The sequence below is a fragment of the Planococcus citri genome, chromosome 3, assembly GCF_950023065.1.
Source record: "Planococcus citri chromosome 3, ihPlaCitr1.1, whole genome shotgun sequence".
Lineage (NCBI taxonomy): Eukaryota > Metazoa > Arthropoda > Insecta > Hemiptera > Pseudococcidae > Planococcus > Planococcus citri.
This window is the reverse complement of record NC_088679.1, coordinates 60,796,408-60,818,454: the sequence shown is the minus strand read 5'-3', so window position 1 is coordinate 60,818,454 and position 22,047 is coordinate 60,796,408. Positions and strand designations below refer to the sequence as shown.

At 31.7% G+C, this 22,047-nt stretch overlaps 1 protein-coding gene across 1 annotated transcript; it reads left to right on the top strand.

Moving 5' to 3' along the window:
- The first annotated feature begins 4,428 nt into the window (after positions 1 to 4,428).
- LOC135841674 (protein takeout-like) lies at positions 4,429 to 21,179 on the top strand. Its single transcript, XM_065358773.1, has 6 exons — positions 4,429 to 4,620; positions 12,754 to 12,846; positions 18,854 to 19,001; positions 19,092 to 19,228; positions 20,055 to 20,204; positions 20,869 to 21,179. The coding sequence occupies exons 1-6, from the start codon at positions 4,548 to 4,550 to the stop codon at positions 21,018 to 21,020; spliced, it is 753 nt and encodes a 250-aa protein (XP_065214845.1). The 5' UTR covers positions 4,429 to 4,547; the 3' UTR covers positions 21,021 to 21,179.
- The last annotated feature ends 868 nt before the right edge of the window (positions 21,180 to 22,047 follow it).

Here is a 22,047-nt window from a genome sequence, read left to right as displayed (position 1 = left end):
GTTATACAATATGCGTAATATACTACTCTGTCGTTCGATATGATTACTGGTCAAGGTACCGAAGGAGAGAAAAAAAACAACCTGTTTTGTCTCGAACCGTGCTAATGAAAGTGAACTCTGTTAAACAAAGTACATACACCTAGAATAATTGAAAATGCGAGTAATTCTCGAGGAATTCTTCCACGTTGTTTGAAAGTACCTAGTCTTGTGCCTATTATCATGGTATATGGAGAGGTGATTTATTTACGTTTGGCTTACGAATATTTTTCAAAATGTTATGATTTTTAATCCGAGCTCAGCGATTGTTCATTTCATTCTGACAAGGGAGGCACCATTGCACCAATTGGTAGAAAAAATTGGGAAAACATCCAAAAATACACCACAATGCCTGATTTCATTTTTCAGAAAACCCACCTACTATCCCTAACGAACCCTCGGAAATACAAAAATTCATCTCCCTAATAAAAAACATCAACCTCACAAACCAAATCTACCCCCCCCCTTACGGGTGTAATAATCTTGTAATATTATAAACACCCCCCCCCCCCCCCCCCAAAAAAAAAAAATTGGAGAGTTTTCGAAAATTTATGTTTGACTTGTTTACTACAAAAAACTTGTGTGATCAAATTAAAGTACATAGATAGGTAGCTGAAATTCGATTCATATTCGATAACCATTTCAACAAATTGGTAATGATTTTAAACGCTATAGCCTTGAGCGAATTTTTGGAATTTCCAGACATAAAAATTGATAATATACATACTTAGGTATATATATACCTAAAGCATCAAAATCAAGACACTGTGTTGAGAGGAAAGCGTAAAGGGGAGGGGAAGGGGTTTAAGTTTTTATGGAAATATTCTTCTCAAGCCAGTTTGAGCGATTTCACGAAGTTATTCCTCATCAATTTTTATTCAACATTTGCGACATAAAAACACGTTTATTCGTACCTGTTAAAAGTATTGAAATCATTTTGAATAATTACAAAAAAATCTATAAAAATCTCAGCAAAATTTGAGAAATATTCAAAAAAATTATACTTAAGTAATTAATAAAAAAAAAAGAAAATGTTATTAAAAATCATTAAAAATAACCCACTAAAATTTGATCAAAATTTACATAAAATAACATAAAATGTAGGTACCCATTTAAAACATAAATTAAAATAGCGTAGAAACATTTTTAAAACATTATAACCATTAAAATTTATGAAAAATCAATAAAAATTTTAGCGAAATTCGAAGAAAATTCAGCGAAAACTGCAAAAACTTACTTACAACGACATCACAAGACCAAAAGAAAACATGAAACAGTGTGTCTACTCATTTTTGGAAATGATTTTTCCTGACTTTTCCAGGTTTTCCAGACCAATTTCTCCAATTTTCCAGATTCTTGAAAAATGAATTACACACGCGATCAGGTGGGGGGGAGGGTGTCATATTTTTTCGAACATCATGAGCTCCAATAATATCGTTAATAGATCAACAGTTGTGCCCTTTTTTTCCAAGCATGACTGTGTGCTCAATAGGGTGGTTCTTATTTAAACTTGGTGGGAATTTTTTTGGGGGGTTTTTAGTAGGAAAAATCAAGATTTTAACGTGCTGAGCTGAAAAGTTTTTTAAATTTTCATTTGAACCTTCAAACATCTTTTATTGGAACTTGAAACGAATGATGAACTGGACAGAATACTGAACTGAATACTGAGCTGAACTGGAACTAAATACTGAACTGAATACTTACTGAAATCTTGTATTTTATTTTACATATTTCAATACTGAAATTTTATTTTATTTTATTTTACGTTTTTAATAATTCATTCTTTCATCCAGTCTTTCTGTCTTTCAGTCCTTCCGTATTTCCGTCTTCCTATCGGTCCGTCTTTTCGTCTCTTCATCTTTTTGATGTTAAATAGCCCGAAATTCCCTTACTTTTCCCTGACTTTTCCAGGTTTTCCGGGCTTTCCAGGTTTGTGGACACCCTGTGAAAATCATTCAAGATTGGTGAAAATTTATGAAAATCTGCTAAAATTTAGCAAAAAAGTGCATAAAATACGGTAAAAATGTTTTTAAAATCACAGAATCGTGAAAAGTAGGTAGGTACTAAAATCATTAAAATGTTCCAATTATGAAATTTCAGCAAAGCGAAAATCATCAAAAACTCCAAAAACGTGGTTTAAAAACAGGGTGCCTACCAAAATTTTGTACTCAAAAATCGCGGCTTTTCGCGACCTTTTTTCGCGACTTTTCCACACCCCTCCCCCCATTTTTAACGAAAAAAAAAATAGGTTCGCAATAAAGCTAGTCCTTTTTTTGTGGGGGAGAGTGTTTTTGGACAACTTTAATAGTTTCCTTGTGAATGTGACATAAAAAAAGGATATAGCAAAAAATTTGAGCAAATCTGGGGTAAGCTGCCCCTCCCCCCTCGACGGTCCTGCTCCTCCCGCAATCTAACAATAATTTCCAAAGAATTATGATAGGCATTTCTGAAAATACACATAAATGGCCCGAACGAAGTAAGAGCAGAAGCACTCGAAAGACGAAAATTCAAAATTCACAATTCCTCAGAAGTGAAAAAACATCATTTTTGATGTGAGAAATCAGTTTTACTATTTTCAAGACTCAATCGTTGGATAAAAAAAAAGAAAGTAAACATAATTCAACAAAAAACTGCATATGTATATAACAATGTCAAAACTTATTAAAATGATATAAAAATAATTCAACAGAATCAAAATTGATGAAATATTTCAATATGTGAGCGAAATTTCGTGAAAAATGCGTAGATAATCAAAACATCATCAAAAAATTGATAAAAATGTTTTTAAAACGAATGAAATTTGGAAAAATCAACACGTAAAGTAAATATAACATGGAAAAAAAACCTCAAACACGGGCACAAAAACGACTACAAATCTCCAAAAATATATAAAATTTTAGTAAAGTTAAAGTAAACTTGTCATTTGCCTGAAACATATTTTAAAGTTAATAAAAGTACGAACATTAGATGGATCGCAAAAAAAATTGGGGAAGGATTTTGACCAAGTTCAGTGAAAATCTTCATTCTGAATAAAGAGTCTCTTAGATAAAATTTTGTCTCCGTAGGTGACCCTGGAGGAAAGATGTGTGTCCTCAAAGATAAGTATTTTCGAAAATATCGTGTTTTTTTCGCTCTATAGCACCTGCCCAGCCGACTTTGGGAAATACTAAATGGTCTAAGGAAAAATAGTCCAGTGCGAAAATATAATATGTATTTGAGATTTTGCGTCGAACTAGCCATTTGCGATCAAAATCCAAGACCATTTTTAGGGACATTTTTCCCAAAACAGGCTGGGTAGCTGCTGGAGTGAAAAAATCCTTTTTTGTGGACTCACATTTTTCCTCCAGGGTCACCTCCGCAGCCAAAATTTTCTCTGAGAGACTCTCAATTCAAAACGAAGGCTTCCACTGAATTTGGTCTAAATCCTTCAAATTCGTGTTTTGAAAATTGTTTCTTCACATACATTTCGCATTAATCAGGCCAAATCAAAATTTCGAAAAAAAATTTCAAAAAATTACCAACTTTTTTCGGTTTAAAAATTTAGCTAAGAGTAAAATCATAACCGTCTAAACCAACACAGACATTTAAGCACACAAATTCTTCCGTTCTCTTTCTTCCTTTAGAAAAATCCTTCGAAAGTTTCTATCAAAAATTTATCAATAAAACGAAAACTGACGAGCATTTTGCATTTAGATATGGATGGAGTAACTTTTTAAACTCACAATACTGGAAGTCTTTTTTTTTTTTTTAACACAAAACTCAGCTTATCTTTCTCATTATACTCGTACGAGTTCATTCGAAAAAAAAAATGAAAAAAAATACTTTGAAAAAGTTACCATAAGAAAGTCACACACCCTCGATTGTTTATGGAAACACGTACAGTGGTACGTTTAGCCCACACATACGGGTAGGTTAGGTACTCTCAGACGAACTTTCATTTTGATTTTTCCCCTTGCAAAATGTGAGAAAATTTCCACCCAGGTAAGTAGGTATCTATGTATATGGAAAAAATTCACGTTAAAATTTCCTACAACCCTATAAAATGAAAATAAATTCCGACGGAATATTTCGAATAAGTTTGTGCTTGAAAATCTGACCACGATTAAAAATAACCCTAAACTTAATCAATTAGATACTCGTAATCCTAGCTACCACAATGAAAAAGTTAATAATCGTACGTGTAATTACTCGTACATCGAAAAGAAAACACAAGTGAAAAAAAACCGTATACAAACTACCTACTACATATGGATAACCATCAATTCCCACTTCCAGTATACAGTATATGAACGACTAATAAGTGTACATCGCGAAAATACCAAAGCATAACGCAATGTCATAGGTAACGACGTTGTTTCGAGTCGGAAAGAAAAAATATAAATAAAGCGAGCCGTGTATAAAAGAAGCGAGCTACCACAATCGACTGACAAATTGCCAACGGATTTTGCAACAACTGGTTCATTTCATTTGTAAACAAAACATCGCGGGGATTAATCCGTATTTTTAACAATATGAATTCGGTATTTCTTGTTGTGTATATTTGCGGATTTCTTTCGTATTTAGAAGCTAATCCAGTTAAATTACGTGAGTAGTTTTTATAATTACCTATTTTCCTTTTTTGAATTCTATTTTGTGTTTTTTTTTTCGAAAGTTTATTTACGTTTTTTTTGCTCAGTTTCATTCCTTATTCCTTTCTTTTAAAAAAAATTATTATATATATCCAAGTTTGCTAAAAACCAGTGAATTTGTGTTTTTTTTTTTTTTTTGAATTCATCGATGGAGGATTCCGATCTACAAATTCAAGTTGCTATTATATGTAACTATTGAAATTTATCTTAGACATTGAATCGAACAAAGTAGAAATTGAAAATTTTATCATGAAATAAAATAGTCCTCTCCTAGGTATATCTAGTTGAACAAATTGGATAAGTAGGTAGGTATAGGTACTTAATAATATCAGTGAAAATGATTTCGAAAAACACATCGACTAAAAATTATTGTCAATTTTGCTCACTCTTTTGAAATTTCAAACATGGGATATTTTGCTGATGATTGATTTGAACTGATTTGCATTCCAAGCAAATTCATTTCATGCACAATTTTGAAAAAAATCACGGTTCACAATATTTTTCACTACAAAAAGTGAGTTACCTAATACCTACTTATAGGTGTATCTGTATACTTGATCAAACATTCTTAAACGAAATTGAATTAAAGTGATGCCTAAATTAATTTGGTTCATTTTGTAAATCAGCCCCTTTGACATTGACTCCTGGCACGAAGGAATAGGGGAGGGAGAAGGGATGATCAAGTGATCTTTGCGTAAGGTATTACAACAAGATGCTTTGTTAATAATTTGTCCTTCAAAGGCAAAACCTTTGAAACCTATTCTAATGAAGTATGAAAAAAAGAGCCAGCGAACACATTTTAAGATTCATCAAAGAAATCAATCTGTCGAAACAAATCGAGACATAACCCTTCGAAACTGGCCATAAAAATCCTGGCAATATTATAGACCCCCATTTTTGAAAAAATGTAAAAAAAACTTGATTTCTTACAAGATTTTTTTTTTGAAAATATTGTTGAAATACATAAGTAGGTATTATAGGTACCTAACTTTACTTAAAAACGTATAAAAATATCGTCGCAAATCAACGCAATTAAATAAAATGTTCATTTTCGCAAATAATTTCAGCCAGTTTTGAAAATTCAAATTTAACTTACGAAAAATATCAAAATTTGATTCCATCAATGCAGGAAATTTCACCAATTTGGGCATAATTTTCTAAAATATGTTGCAAAACAGATCAAATTTCGAAGCATTTTCTACTTGAAAAAATTCATTTAGTTTGGACAACATAAATTATGGAAGCATAAAAAAACCTGACAATTTTTTGAATCCAGCTCATTTTTTTTCAAGTTATCTTTGGATTAAAAACATACCTATTCGTGATGGAAAAATTAAAATAATTTTACGTAAATGCATTGAGTTAGGACACCTCAACAAGCAGGAATACAAAACTGAATTGAGAAATTAAATTTTAAATTCCTTCCGTGCCCTCACACTCGGTCAACTCTTGGATAAGTAGGTAAGCATTGAAATGATCAAGTTGAAATTTTACCCAAAATTTTATGCAAAGTTATGCTATCTTTAAATTATCTTCCACTTTTTTTTTACTTACTTACGTTAAAAAAATTTACAAAAACAAATCACAACTTCAAATATTTCAAGTCAAAAAAAAACTTATAAAATAAAATAAAAATACCTAGGCCTTTGCCTATTGAATTCCTTTCTATTCAAAAAATTGAAGGAACCTAAAAGAAGTTAGTCTCAGCAATTAAGTTAAGCTTTATAACTACTAATTATGCCAAATTCTTTTCTCCAATTTTTCAAAATAGATATCGAAAAATTTTGCTAATGGAATTGTTTGACCCAAAGCATGGATTTTCACTTCCTGAATTATAAATTATCAAAACCTTTCGCCCTCGATTCGCTCGGCCCAGATCATTCTCTATTTCTTTCTCTAACCAAAATTAGAGAGTAGGAAAAAAATAAAAAAATTCACTTCTCACATCAAAAGTAGGGTAATGTTGTTTCACTTGAAATTTTCCAAAAAAAAAAAGGTCTCTCCGATGCATTCTAATTAAAACTGCCAGAGAGTCCCAACTCTTGCCAAAATATCAAAAAAATGTTTTATTTTTCGCCTGAAATTCGGAAACAATAAAATTTCTAATTTTTTCCAAAATTGGTTCTTTTTGAAAATATAAAATAATGTCTTAAAAAAATTAAGAATTGTGAATTTTCGAGATCTCTTCTCGCTTTGCTCGGGTCTTTATTCTTTTTATTTCCTGAAACTTATTGTTAAAATTTTGAAATGTTGAAGCCAAGAAAATCCTCTTTTTGAACAATTAATTTTTTCAAAACTGCTCGTGCAAATTTGAATTCTGCTGCACAATTTTTCAAAAATTTCCAAGCAAGAATCATAACCAAATCGATACAGAGTTGGTACCGGCGCAAAAAAGTGCGAAATTTCATTCCAAAACACCTGAAAAAATCACGAAATTTTCACGTTGAAAGTGAAGTGAAACTTCATATATTGTAAATGATTTTTTAGAACTTCACAAATTGTAAATTTTTCAAAGCTTTTACTCTCGCTTCACTCGGACAAAATCGAAAATTTCCCAAAAATGTTGCGCTCTCACTTCGCTTGGGCAAATAAGAAAAAGACTAGCATCGTTTTTGAAAATTTATTTTAAATTATTCAACATTATTCTCCCTTCAAAAATTTGTTCGAACATCTGGTCAATTAACGGAAAAATTTCTGGAGGTAGGATCTGGAATAAAAAGTTTGGAAAATCTGACGAAAAAAGTTCGAAAATTTTCAGTCTCACCCCCCCCCCCCCCACCTCCTCCCAAGACACATCATTTCGTCATGCCACTGGGTAAATGTGTTTAAATAATAAACAGGGAAGCACCAACGTAAATAAAAATACGTATACTTGTAAATCTAACGTTTAAATGACAACCCAGCTTGCCCATTGAGTTAAAAGTGGTTACTGTGTATAGCTGTACCGGTTTTTTTAATGCCTAACTTGTGGTCAATCATACTTGAATGTGACAAAACAACAAATAAGTAAATATACCTATGCTTTCTGCACGTTCAAGTTGATTCCATCAGACACCCAACACTTTGTACTGCCATTAACTTTATTTTTGCTGCTTCAAGTGAAGCCATTCAACTCCTCGCATTTTCTTTCCCTGTATCCACTACATGAATACTGGTCGCACACACCTGAATCCGAAAATTAAATTTAGCACCATCTAAGTATGATTACCTACCTAACTCTCGACTCGTGTAAATTATTCAGCAACCTATCGACAAATGTGGTCACGTATGGAAATCGATAGTTCCCAATGTCTTATTTTAGAAAAGCGTTCAGACAAACCAGTATTATTTTCTTTTAAAATTCTATTAAATAAAAAATTTCGAAATATAAAATCCTAATGTATAATTTTATTACTTACATGTGCTTCAAAAAAAAAAAAGTCACCTTCGAAAGGAAACTCGTTTGATAAAACCAAAAAATAGATCTGTAGTGCTGCACGTGTTCGATAATCATGATTCGAAATCGGTAATCAAACAACTATTCAAATCCACTACCTAGCTAATTACATCGCGAAATGATTAAACCTTGCAAAAAACCAACCACTGCACTGTGCAGCAAGTTGCACTTGAAATTATTCTAACAGGAACTTCATGTTCTCAGACTCTTGGTACTTGACAAAAGGTGAAAAAAAATGTACAAATAAAACAATCGGTACGAAATTTTATTCGTAGATGATCGTAATATTAATTAAAACACGTGTCTTCCTGGCAACGCACCTATTGCGGGATTTACTCGAGTAGGTATAAACTACTATGAATCAACTCGTAAACCTGTCGGCATTCATTCATAAACTAGCTACAGAGCAATCTCCTTGATCTAGTTCGGTAATGAAGTTCATTCAGTATACGCTTTAATAAGAGGGAAAATGATACATTTGAAAAACGCTGGTATAAGATTCACCTTCGTACTACATAGCCTATGTACGAGTTGGAGGCGAATTTCACCGCGTTTTTAGTGCAAATTCAGTGTCGAGTGTAGGTAAATTATCATTATTTTAATTATTTTAAATACATCTATCCCATAAAATTAACCTTTTAATGGCTAAATACACATTTGCTGGGAAGGTTTTGAATCTAAAAAAAAAAAAATTAAATCAAAGTAATCGCATCGTTGAGCGTTGAACAAATTACTTCGTTGGTCATCCCTTGAGCTGCTTATGCTCATAAACCCTACCTAGGTGCTCTTTTCCTTTCATCGTCCGTATCGAAGACGAAAAAAAAAAAAACTAATCAAACAAAGTGCGTTAGGATGGAATAAATACTTTACACTGCATTAGCCAAATACACGTAGAATTTTAAAAGAGAAAAAACGTAGTAGGTACAGAGAAATAGAGAAGTATTTTTTCCAGCAGGTATTTTTATTTCAACGACGAATCTTCGTATCAAAACAACTTCTATTATTTTAAATCAAAAGGTAATTTAAGGTTTTCAGCTATTTCCACTCCGATAGAAATATATATCTAAGTGCCTCTCTTATGAACCGGCATAAGTATATTTTTTTGAAAGAATAACGGTAGTTATAATAAATTTATCGAGACGAAGCTGCCTCGGTAATTTTAATTTCTTACACTCGAATAAAAATATTGCATTTTTTTTCGTTTCATTATATACTGCAATTTACTACCACGCGAACTTGCTATAATAATTTTTAGTACCAAATAAACAGCACTTTTTTTCTTTTTTTTAATGAAAAGTGAGAAGAAAAATACAATTTATTTGGTTTTTTATTGTAATATTTTTAAAAAATATGCTACCTACGTACTTGCTTGTATTCATTTGCATTACAATTTTGAGAAAGAAAATCATGATACCTACCTGATGCATAAATTTTAGTACCTACCTATTTTAGTCCATTAAAGGTGTTACATCATCCTCCTTCCTTCACCTCATCCTCCACTTTTCATAATTTCAGTACATACGTATTTTCAAAGAAGTCGTGAATCAAAATTATTGTTCAGAGGTGCATTTAAGGTATATTCTTGAAGAGCAATTTCTCGATGAATATTTGGGAGGGAGTCTTGTAATTATACAAGAAGGGGGATGATTTTCTTCACATGGACTCAGAAAATACATCTACATTCTTTAAGTATGTTTTTTTTCATACATACTATGAAGATAATAATTGAAATACCCCCCCACTCTCGCGCACCCTCTACCCATACAAAATGACTCCCAAATTCGAAACAAAAATCCAACACTTCTTGGAATTTTCACTTTTTTTTGGAAATCGTTGATGGCATGAAAATACAGAATGGCTCATTCGCAATGTTCTTACAAAAAAAAACATTCAATAGGTATATTGTATATTTGAGCATTCCAAATTTTTCTAGAAGTATTTCAGAAGCTAAGTCCCTTACAAGAAAACGTTTTGAGCTTACATATTCCAATTTGAACGAAACTTAGCCAGATCGTAAGACCATGACCTAAAGGCTAAAACCCCCAAAACCAAAATTTCAGGAGCTGGAGCTCATTTTTGGATCTGTTGACGAATTTTTCAAGATTCGAAAAGTCTATTTTAACGACAATTTTCAAACTTTATAATGAAATGTAAGTTTTACTGAGCAAAAATAACAAATGAAAATAATTTCTTCAATTCAACTCCCAAACATCAACGACCAATAGTTTTGAAAGCTTTCGGTAATTTTTTAATTTCCACCAGCAATTTCAAATCACTCTGAGAGAGTCAAAAATTGAGCTTTAGCACCTATAACTTTGATTGGTGCTTATTGGACACCCTTTCGACTGTTTTAGGTGGTTATACTTACCTCGAAATTTCAAAAGTGTGGGAGGGGAGGGGGGTCAAAAGTAATTTTTTTCAATTCCAGAAAAACTGAAAGATGTCAAAATGTTTTTGAGAAAGATAAATTAAAATTAGGTAACGAAAATGGTCGAAAGGATGCTCAATAAACACTGACCCCTTTCAGAGCAATTTGAAATGTCTGGAGTTTGCAAAAAGGTTAAATTGAGATTGTTTTATAGTAGAGTGAACAACAAACGATATCTTGCTGAACCCCCCCCTCCCCCCTCGTTTTGAGTCTTCTTTAAAATTTTGATTTTTTTTTTCACTTTTTCTGAAATTTACAAATTTATTAAAAATTCATTTTTGAACTCACGTTACTGTAATTTTCATCGACCAAAGTTATTACAAAATCGCTCGAGGCTCCATTAAATCGTACAAAACCGCTAGTTTTTTACGTCTGAGAGTTGAATTGATGAATTATTCACACTTTTGTTCACTATGCTCAAAAAATAATAATATTTGATGAAAAAGTTTCAAAATCGTAATTGAAAGTTTTTTAGGAAGGAGGAAGAGGGGGAGGTTAAAACAGCTTTTTTGAATTTTCAAAAATTTACCAAAAATTCAAAATTGTAGGTACTTATACGTTAGCAATTAAAAAGGTCAAGTGGTTTTTTTCAAGTTTTCAATCCAGCTTGGTTTTGTTCAATTCGAAAAATGCGATGGTGTGATTTCAAAAAGTCCCCTTGTTGAAAACAAAATGATAATTTCTCCACAGATCAGAAATGTTGGGCTCCATTTTTCCGCAGAGCCATGAATTTGTCTCAAAAATCCGTTCTTTGGTGATTATCAGTTATCACTGAGATTCTTGCAAAAAAAAATAAAAATAAAAATGAAGAGAAGCAGCCTGAAATTACATATTAATCTGTGAAAATATCAGGTCATTTTTTCCTACAGGCATTTTTGAAAAATTGTGAGTCCAAAATGCAAATCTCGATTTTTGAAAAAATATCATTCAACTCGTCCAGATGAGTTAAAATTTTGGTAGAAAATCAGAAATCTTTATCAGAACTTTTTTTTGAGCATTTTTGAAGAATTTCCAAGATGAAATTGTGTCACGACTTTTGGGATTTTTGCGAAAAAGTCATGCGATTTGCACATAAAAATTTTGAGAGAAAATCAAAAATTCAATTGATCCAGTTTTTTAGAATTTTAAAAGCATTTTAAGAAGTTTGAAATTCTGTCATGATTTTCAGGGTTTTTGAAAAAGTGTCGTGCAACTAATCAAAATTTGTTAAAATTTAGAGAGGAAATCAAAAATTCCCATGAAAACTTTTTTTTGAAAGTTCACTCAAATAGGTACTTAGATCGTTTTTCAAGAAAAATTCCAGATTTTTTTCAATACCCTATTTTTATTCCAAAAACTTGATTATGAGAAAAAACAAAAGATTCGATGGAAAAATAAAGAGAAACAAGACTATGGAGTATGAAATTACTTACTTACTCGAAAGACTGATTTGTGTTTTTTTCACAATTAGAAGGTTCAACTTAAATTTGTATTTACGTAAGTAAAGACCTCTCGAGTAAAAATTACATTATATCATTTATTCACATTCGACGGAAAAAATGCTAATTAGGTACTTACTTAAGCTCAATCTATTTTTAAAATTTTAATCTAATTTATTCAAGTGCTTTCGACTCTCTATTTTCCCTCATTTTCCGAGAAAAAGTTTGAAACCGGTTGAATTGCCAAAAAGAATATATTTTAAGATAATTTAACCGATTTTCTTTTTTTGTCGACCAAATTAAAAACTCTCCTGAAATGATTCAAATGTGATCTCAGACTGATTTTGCATACTTCAACATCGATTAGAAGAATTTGAAATAAAAAAATACGCATAAATAAATACTTAAATACTCTACTAATTTCCAAGTAATGCATTTTTTCAACCTCGATAATTTTTCTGATTAATATCTCGAATTCCTGTATCCATTCCAAAATGCATTTTCTTTGAAATACGAGTAGGTACAGTACCTCAATCTGAACCCTCTACATAAAATTTTTCTCCAGAATCAGGTCTTCAAACAGCTGAAAAAATGTTTTTTTCAAACATATCACGTTTTTTGGTGATTTTTTTTCATAACTTGGAAACTGATGCAGAGCTTATAATTTTTCAAAAGTGGAAACTTATGTTTAAGTAAAGAAAAAACCAACTTGTTTGTTTGTTTTTTTTTTTTACATAAGATAATTTCCACACTTTAAAAACACTATGCAAATAAATATCTAATTCTTTTTTCATTTTTTTTCTACAGCGAAAGGTTTCATTCAATGCAAGCAAAGCGATCCACAATTTGACCAATGTGTAACCAAAGCAGTCAACGAAGCTGTACCAGAATTAGTAAAAGGTAACGATATTTTTATAAGTATAAATCAATTATTAGGTACTTAGTGCGTAGGGATAATCCCGGATACGAGCACACCACGTTTTTAAACGATTAAAAAAACATTTGTCGATATCCCATAAAACATCAATCAGCGATGGTATTGAAAATATTATAATAACCTAGGAAGATAAATACTCACAAAAATATAAACCAGTTCGGTATCTATTCTAGGAAAAGTGTAGAAAAAATGAGGAAAACCCATTTCAAAGTTTGTCAATACATAAATTAAAAGAAAAATATACGAATGAACACAGTTGTTGTCACGTAGCATCTTCTTGTCCAAAACTAGTTTGATGATTCATCTGATTAGAAAAAAATAAAAATTACGGGTAGTCGCTAGGTAAATATCTCTTATTAGAAAACATACAACGAATCATCAATTAAGATTCGTTTATTATCACCACCGATAGTGATGCATATTCATAATGTGGAAAAAAAATGTATTACGAGCATTAAGAGTGATGATTTCGTTGTAGAAAGGATTATAAAGTAAAAACCAACTTCTTGGTTTAATAAACGTATCCTTATCCTATATCTCATTAACATATCTGTCAGATTTTAATGGTCTAAGATGATATTATCTTTAATAACCTACGAATTAAATAGGTAATATGGAACTATGGACGAATAATTTTTTTTTATTTGAAAAAAAAACGATATAATTTCCGCGTAATAACATTAATTTCTCAGAAAATGTAGGAGAAAAGTCCATCATACGTGAGTATCTTTATCGTCACGAATACTCAATTATGTAATAGGTACTAAGATACCTACACATTGACGTCAAAATAAAACAAGGTGCGCCGTAATTATACAAATAATTAAAAAATTCTGCCCCATTTGGACGTGCTAAAAGTATAAAACACTTGATCAAAATTTCTGCCAAAATTACCAACGATTAAATTGGAAAAAAATTTAGTATTTTGTAATCGAACAAAGAGAATACGTATCTTCGATTGTAAGTTATTTTTAGAGAAAGAGAGAAAAAATTATTTGAAGAGTGCCATTGAATACGTGTTTCGTATAGGTCTAGGTGCTAATTATTAACCTTCGTACGAGGCAAAGAACCTAATATGAGTCAAGATCAAGGTTACTCTATCGAGACATTGGAATAGGTACTCGTAAAGAAAGATCAGCTTTGAACGCATTAATGAATGGTCTGATTTAAACTAATCCGTCTTCTTTTCACCAACCACTGAATTCTTTTTTTTTGTGAAGGTTTTTAAGCATATTACATGATGTTTTATGGCAAGGACAATAATTGTGTATACTTAATTCTTGTAAAAAATATACCTACCTATAGTTGTAATTAACGTAGCGTGAGTTGAGCATGAGAAACGCGAACGAGTAGTTAGTTTTTAACTAGATTTCAATAATTTTATAAGTAGGTATACTTATAATAAATGAATTTATGTACTGGATAAGGTGGCAAGTGCGGGTATTTGGATTTCATAAACGTTTTTTTTTTTTACCATCACTCGTGCAGAACGAACAACGAAGTGGTGAGGTAGGTATTTCTAGGAAACTCGAATCTGCATGTGATTATTCGTAATAATGTTTTGGCAATTGTTCATATTTCCAGTGAAATGAAATACCTATTTATACCCGCAGAGTCGCGAAATCCAGTACCTATACCTCGAGGCACTAATAAAAATTTATAAATAGATAGAGTACCTAACGAGTGAAAAATTTCTTCCTTGATTCGAGACGACATTTTTGTACAATTATGGCGAAAAATTACGAGCTAAGTCTAAAATTAAACTTCGTGGTTGAATTCCAGACAGGTCATTGCTTTAGAGATTGTTGGTATTTTTCATCTACTCGACAAAACAAATCATATCCACCTGTGATTTGTTTGTTTTTTTTTGCATTTTGTTAGAGTAAGGTAGACAGAAACGCGAAATTCCGTCTTGCTAGCGGTTTTTTGTTGACACGTGCAAATGGTTTATTCTACAGATAGATTGGTATTTCATGATTTGAAACCACAGTGACAAAATATTATCTCTGAATGAGTTGAAAGGTTGCTCAAGAAAGAAACCATACTCCCAAAATATTCAAAAATGAAAAATCTTAGCTCATATGGAACGTGGAACCCCTCCCCCCCCCTTTGAAGACGAACCAAAAAAGTTTTTTTGGCCAAAACAGGCAATCCTCAAAATTAAAAGAGCTAAAAACAATTGAACATTATTTCAAAGAAATTTCCAAAGTGAAATGGATTTGTTCCACTTTTTTGATGCAATTTTTCAAGAAGAACCAAGAACGAAAAAGGTTTCATAACGAAATAGATCATTTTCGAAAGTGAAGCAATGATATCGCAGAAAATCAAATTATTGAAATTTGTAGCTTGGCCTCAAAATTTGGGTTTAATAACCTCCCAGTCTTTCAATTTTGAAGACCGGTTTATTTTTAAAAATTATAGGAATCAAAATCCGAAACGAGAGTTCGACTATGAAACGTTGGTCTTATCATATTTCTCAGTACTTAACCTATCTCACTCGTAAGTCAATATCTAGGTAATTGTCTATTTGATTATTTTGGAAAATGGTTTGAATTTCTATTACCTACCGCTTCAAACGTTAAATTTTTCACTGAACATCATAAAATTAACATTTCTAATTAAATTTCAAGGGCATATATACCTACCTATACTTACTCATTACATAATAATGTAAAAAAAAAAACGAATATGAAGATGAGAGTATCAGCTGGATATTTTTTATGAACCCCTGCTGTTCTCAAATTCATCGACTCTTCATACGATCTCCATTTTTCACTCGTAATAAAATGGGACAAAAGTTATGAGATAAAATTTATGTAAATTACCGACACACAATTCTGTTTTTATTGAAAGCAAGCCTCCAAAGGGAAGATCGAGGGATAAAATTGATCATTTCAAAATCTCGAAAAGCTTCAAATTTTATAAAATTTCTCATTTCAATTTACGCGGCGGAGAAAATGAGTTGAAAAAAAATTAGTACTGATCTAAAAAATGATGCGTTGGAGATTTTGATTTTTAGATGAAAACCATTGATGAAAATTATACGAAGTAACGAGAGTGAATTTTTCCGCCAAAAAGTAGGTTTCTCATATGTTGTGAACAATTTTTAATGTCTCAAGTGACGACTGAGTGAATTGAAAAAATAAACAAATTTTAATTTTTTCAAAATGAGTGTAATTTTTATTGACTTTTTCATGAAATATGTCAGAAAAAGGTCGAAATAAGATAATTGAATCAATTTAAAAAATTTTTTAATATGTTTGGCATTGAAAATTGCATTTTTTCGAATTTTGATTTTTTTGTGATGAGTTCGTTTCATCGAGTGAAAGGGGGTTTTTCAACTTTTTCAACGGATACGTAAAAATAGGGTTTAAATGGGTCAACTTCACCAATCAAAACTTTTATTCATGTTTTAAATCAAAAAATCATATTTACGAAATAATGCCATCCCAATTTTTTGACATGTTGTTCAGCATGAAAAGTTGTCCTTAATATACTTTTTTCAGAATTTTTAATCATGAGTTGGAACAGCATGAAAACTACGTTTTGAAACTTTTCGAGCTAATTTTTCGTACGAAAAAAAGTGACAACACTGATTTTTATGATATCACCAAAAAGTCTTTCAAAACCCCTATTTATTGTAAAAAATTCCATTTTGGTAGGTATCGCGCTATTGCAGCTATCGATTAATCCACTGCTGAAATGGACGATATTTCAAGTTCATTGAAAACTTTGACCCACCCCCACCCCCTAATACCCTTTAAAAAAGGGCAATCGCTGACTCCCCCCTTTACCACTTCTTGATCGAATTGACGTGGAATGACGCAGTTATTAAAATAACTTTAAAATATTATAGTCTTAATCTTCTTTATTTTTGAAAATTCGCCAGAAAAGGTTTTTGTTTTTAAAATTTGAATGTACAACATATATGGGCCACAAATAGGGAAAAATAAAAAAAAATGTCTATTTTTGAAACAATATTTGTGACAATGACAATACGTACCTACTTTTATGGGCTGATTAGAATCAATAGACATTTTTAATCAATTACGTGTATCATCAGATGCCAGTTTTTGAGTTACTCTTTACACAAAATATTTTTAAAAAAGAAACTTGATTTTTTCATTTTTTTTTAGAAAAAATATACTGAAAAAAATATACGAGGTGCTCGTCTTCGATTTGAATCAGATCTGAAACTCCTACAACTATAATTTCAGCTACCCAAATTGATATTTTGATTTTTGGCGAATTTTTGAAAATCCAAATTCGACCATTTTCAACGATTTAAGCCATGGCCATCGACTATGCTTTTTTTTCAAAATATAGGTAGGTCTGGTAGGCCTAGGTACACATAATAAGGAAACTTAATTCTAAAAATAATATCTTTTTTTACCATTTTCGTGTATTCTGGAGCCTCCAGTGCCATTACATTCTGAAGGGTTCGCCTGGAAATCGGCTTAAATGTGGATAAAATTATAAATCAGGTTAAGGGTAAGCTATGTACAATCAGATTTTAAGCTGCCCAATGAAATTTGCACACCTTCTGGAAAAGTTTTAAAATTCTGAAGAAAATGAGGGTCGCACTGGAGACTTTACAATGACTCGAAATGGTGAAATTTGGATTCAGAGGGAGGGGGGAAGGAGGATGGGCACAAATTTTTAAAAAATCGTTTTTTGATTTTTTGAATTTGTTTTCTAAATGAAATTGACTCAAATGTGAATAAACTCTTCAAACAGGTCGAGAATAAGCCACAACTCGACTTTTATAGCAGTCCAGATTTTACCTAATTTCTACGCTTTTTGAAGGAAATTCACATTACGAAGCATAATTTAGGCAAAAAGCTGTTTGTTTTCAAAGAAATTCACATTCTACGAAAATTATCAAAAAATTAATTAGATAGGAAATGATTTTCCACGAAAATAAACGCTAATCATTTTCTTTTCAAAAAAAAATATATTGATGTCAAGCTACTAATATCAAGAGGGTGTTCATTCAATCGAAAATACGAGTATTCCGAAATAAAAAAACGTCACTTTTAGAAAAAAAAATAAAGAAAACCTATCCAAACATTTTTTGATAAACATCGAAACAATACGGAAAATTTTCCACCCTGTGGCCTGGCAATCAATAAAAACAACAAAACCGGAAGAAATGCATCAATATTTATTTACGTAAAACACAACTCTTCCTTTCTTTGGATACCTAATTTTCCACCATCGTCGTAGAAAAATTAAAACAACTGTCACGCCCTTGGAAAAATTTCCAACAAACACATAAGTAGCTATGAAGTCGTGATTAGGTACCAAAAATCTTTGCAACAAACGTCAACCGACTTTGCACTGGTCGTATGCTTAGATAGGTCTATCTATATGGACAGATAGGTAGATATTTCGTATCGTATTATTTTCCATTTTCAGAAACGCTTCGAAGTTGAGTCACAGATCCGTAAAAGGTAAACACCCGTAATTAAAGCAGACAATAAAAATAAAACTGAATATACGCTACTATTTCATAACATGTTGACTACTCGTATAAATAATTCGTAAATAGTAGAATTAAAGGAAAAGAAATAAATAATAAGATAGGTAAATGTCTTTTCGATTTTTACATAAATGTATTGTCAGGCATGATAAACAGGAAGAGTTTGATGAATTCATATTTCCTTTTGATTTTGTTGCAACTTTGCAAGTGAAGATGATATTGTGTATGTGTTTTTAAATAAATTTGTTTTCAAATTCGTAAATAAGCGTAATCAAATTAATTACCTACCTAACGATTTAATTTAATTTAAACGATTATCACGATGGAAAAAACTACTGGCCAATTTCAAGGTTTATATATCGCAATCGCTCGTAACAAAAAATTTACAAATGTCATCGTTGCTCGCTTATTTCATTCTGATTTTACTTTTCTTCCAAAATCCTATACCTACATTCATTAACTAACCCGGTTTCTTTTTTATTTTATAGGAGTACCGAGATTCGGTTTACCACCAATCGATCCCTTAAGGATATCTACGCTTAGCATTGACCAAGGACATGGACCAGTGGCCATAAAAATGGATTTCAACGATTTAGATATTGTCAACATTGGTACCGCTGATGTGAAGGACGTAAAGTAAGAATAATTTACTCTATTGGAAATTTACTCGTTGAGTTGTTTACATTGTTGAATCTTCCATAATGAATGTGTTTTTTTCTTCATCAGAGTCGACATGGGTAAGAAAGCTATTAATATGAAACTCGACTTATCGGCTCCAGTCATCTTGGAGGGTCATTACAAGGTCAGCGGAAAAGTTTTAGTTTTGCCAATCCAAGGAGATGGACGAAGTAAATTCACCTTATGTGAGTATCTAACCAATGGTTTAGTTTCTCTCAGAAAGATCCAGGAAGTGAAAGGCCAAACTGAAACTTTGGATATGACAGAGGACCTCAAAGAAAGCCTCAGATGAACATATTGTTTAATCCAACTTAGTAATTGAAACAGCATACCTCTGTCTTTTGAAGAAAAACAGTCTGAAATAGTTTTTTGATCACAGAAACAGGCAGTACATTAAAAAGTGAAAAAATTGATTAAATGCATTTTTTGTCCAAGTTGCAAACTGAAGGGGCTACGAACAGGTGTTTCGGAAAAACAGATCCAGGAAATGTGACCTACTGTCCCTAAGTGGCAATCATTATGCACAACTTTGTGGAAATTTAAACATTCAAAAATTTACTGGAAGCTCCAGAACTGTTCGAAACGGTTTGAAGCCATTTTTAATCTTATCGGCTGGTTGAAAATGAGGTATTTCTAGGTCAATTTGGAAAACCCTTGTTCTTTATTTTTCAAGTAGTCGCTTTTAGATTTTTCTAGGATGGTTTTTCTTGGGCAAACAAATTGCAATCTTCAAAAAGAAATTCCTTCCTGTAAATTTGATTGATTTTTTGAAAAATGAGGTGTTCAAAAAATGTGAAATTCACTCTACCTCCGATTGATAGGTATGATTTTGAAACCGCCAATAGGTTGTTCACCTGAAGTTTTTTTTTCAAATGATAGGTAGAGGTACTCAATTGCACTCAAATTTTCAGTCAAACATTCACTCCTGGGACACCCTGACCATGAGAGTAAAGTAAGTGTAAATCTACTCGTTTAAAATGAATTAATTGGTGTAATATTTCTCATATTTAGCTGGCTTCAAAGCTGAAGCAACGTGCAATTTCAAAGAGACCACCAAGGATGGCGAAACGTTCTGGAGTTTGGATAATATGGATTTCAATTTCTCCGTCACCAAATTACACATTATAATGGAAAATTTGTTTAATGGAGACAAGGCATTAGGTAAGATGAAAATTTTCCTATGATGAAACAGCTATAGGTAGCTATAGCTAACATAAATAACAAAATACCTATATATTACGTTGAGTCATAGCCACGTGTAAACAATGTGAATATGATTACGTATCCAAATTAATGGATTATCAAGTAATGATAAAATTGTCCTTAAAATTAAAGACCATAAAACGGAAACGGTTTCGAAATGATCACCACCCACTTTTGCATTGTTGTTTTGGAAAATACATAGAAGCTATAATGTCTTAATTGCTCTTAGAATAGGTACCTATAGATACTTAGTAGTTAATTTTAAATGCTTACCTTTTTTTCCTTCATTTCTTTCCTGCTACAATTTTTTAAATTGTATTCTGGAATTTTCTCGACAAAAATTCAAATCTGAAATTTAAAGGGAAAACAATTTGTTAGTTGTCGGTTGGCATTACACATACGTATGTAGTATTGTGGGTAAATACATGGAAGGAATAATAATCGTTGGTGATAATTTTTATTATTTTCCAAACGGAAATACCTAGTGCGTTTACAATAGCAGATTGTAACGGTATTATAGGTACCTACTAAGTATGATACATTGATAATAACTTAGCATATAATTTAGCTACCTGCGGGTACTTCTAATAACGTAATAAAATTGTTTGTTGTAATTTTACAGGAGACAACATGAACGTATTTTTGAATGAAAACTGGCCGGAAATTTTAGGAGAATTACGTGGTGCTTTCAGAACCGCCTTCGCATCTGCGTTCTCGGAAATCGCTCAAAGATTCTTTGAAAAAGTACCGATTGAACAAGTATTCCCGAAATAATAAGTTCCTCGATTATTTTAATTTTTTATCATAAGTGCCTATTTATTGTATTTATTTCAAATTGTGTGTAAAATTATTGTAAAAAATCTCATTGTAGCTATGCATTTTTCACGATTAGCTACTTAGACTATATTAAATGTGATTATTATTCTTTTTCAATTTTCGAGTTTTCGTTCAATCGTTCGTCAATATTACCTTTTTCCATTCAGCTTTCAGCTTTCAGCTTTCAGCCTTCAGCTTTCAGCTTTTCAATTTTTTTGAATGAGGTGAATAGAAAGGAAAATGGAAACTCACAACCACAACGAAAAAAAAAACACGAGAAAACTGAAACTTGAGAAAAGTAAAATGTGAAATTAATCAAAAAAGAACTCAAATAGAAACTGAACCAAATGAATTTGTAAAAAAGCTGAAAGAAACCTGAATAAATAAAGCTTTTGGCTGGAGCTTTTAGCTTTCAAAAATCTCAAACTTCCTCAGCTTTCAACTTTCAGCTTTCAGCTAGCTTTCCATCTCTGACATTATGATGAAGAGGGGTGTTACTGTTATTGGATGGAAACGGCCATCGGGAGGGTGAGGGGTAAAGAGGGAAGTTCACCCTCGGTCCTCGCTTTCTGAAGGGCCCGGCAAAAGAAGGGCATGTGATGAAATAAAACCTGGTTTTTCTACTTCTAAAAATACAGATTTTCAAAATCTTTCCACCTCGCTTCACTCGAACATATGTTCTTTTCTTTTTCAAAATTGAAATTTATTTCTAAAAAAAAAATATCATTCAACTTTCAAGGTTTCAAAATGAAAAAATCAACTTCTTGCACATCATTTTCATGCTTCTTAAAATACGTAGGGTAAAAGCAGGTAATATGGGGTTGCTAGTTATATGGGGTACCCGCTTTTTTCATATTCTATGGGTGCTATCCAACAGGAAAAAATTTAAAGAGTGTTTTTAAATGATTCTAAGATGATCTGATCAGACCCGGAGGCGATTGGTCACGTGTACTCTTTTTTATTCGTCGGTGGTGACTTTTTCATG

Bases quoted from the DNA above. Each gene is read 5' to 3' on its own strand.
- LOC135841674 (XM_065358773.1), top strand. From the start codon at position 4,548: ATGAATTCGGTATTTCTTGTTGTGTATATTTGCGGATTTCTTTCGTAT. The intron at 19,002-19,091 runs GTAAGAATAATT...TTTCTTCATCAG, and splicing joins GCTGATGTGAAGGACGTAAA to AGTCGACATGGGTAAGAAAG. The intron at 19,229-20,054 runs GTGAGTATCTAA...TCTCATATTTAG, and splicing joins ACGAAGTAAATTCACCTTAT to CTGGCTTCAAAGCTGAAGCA.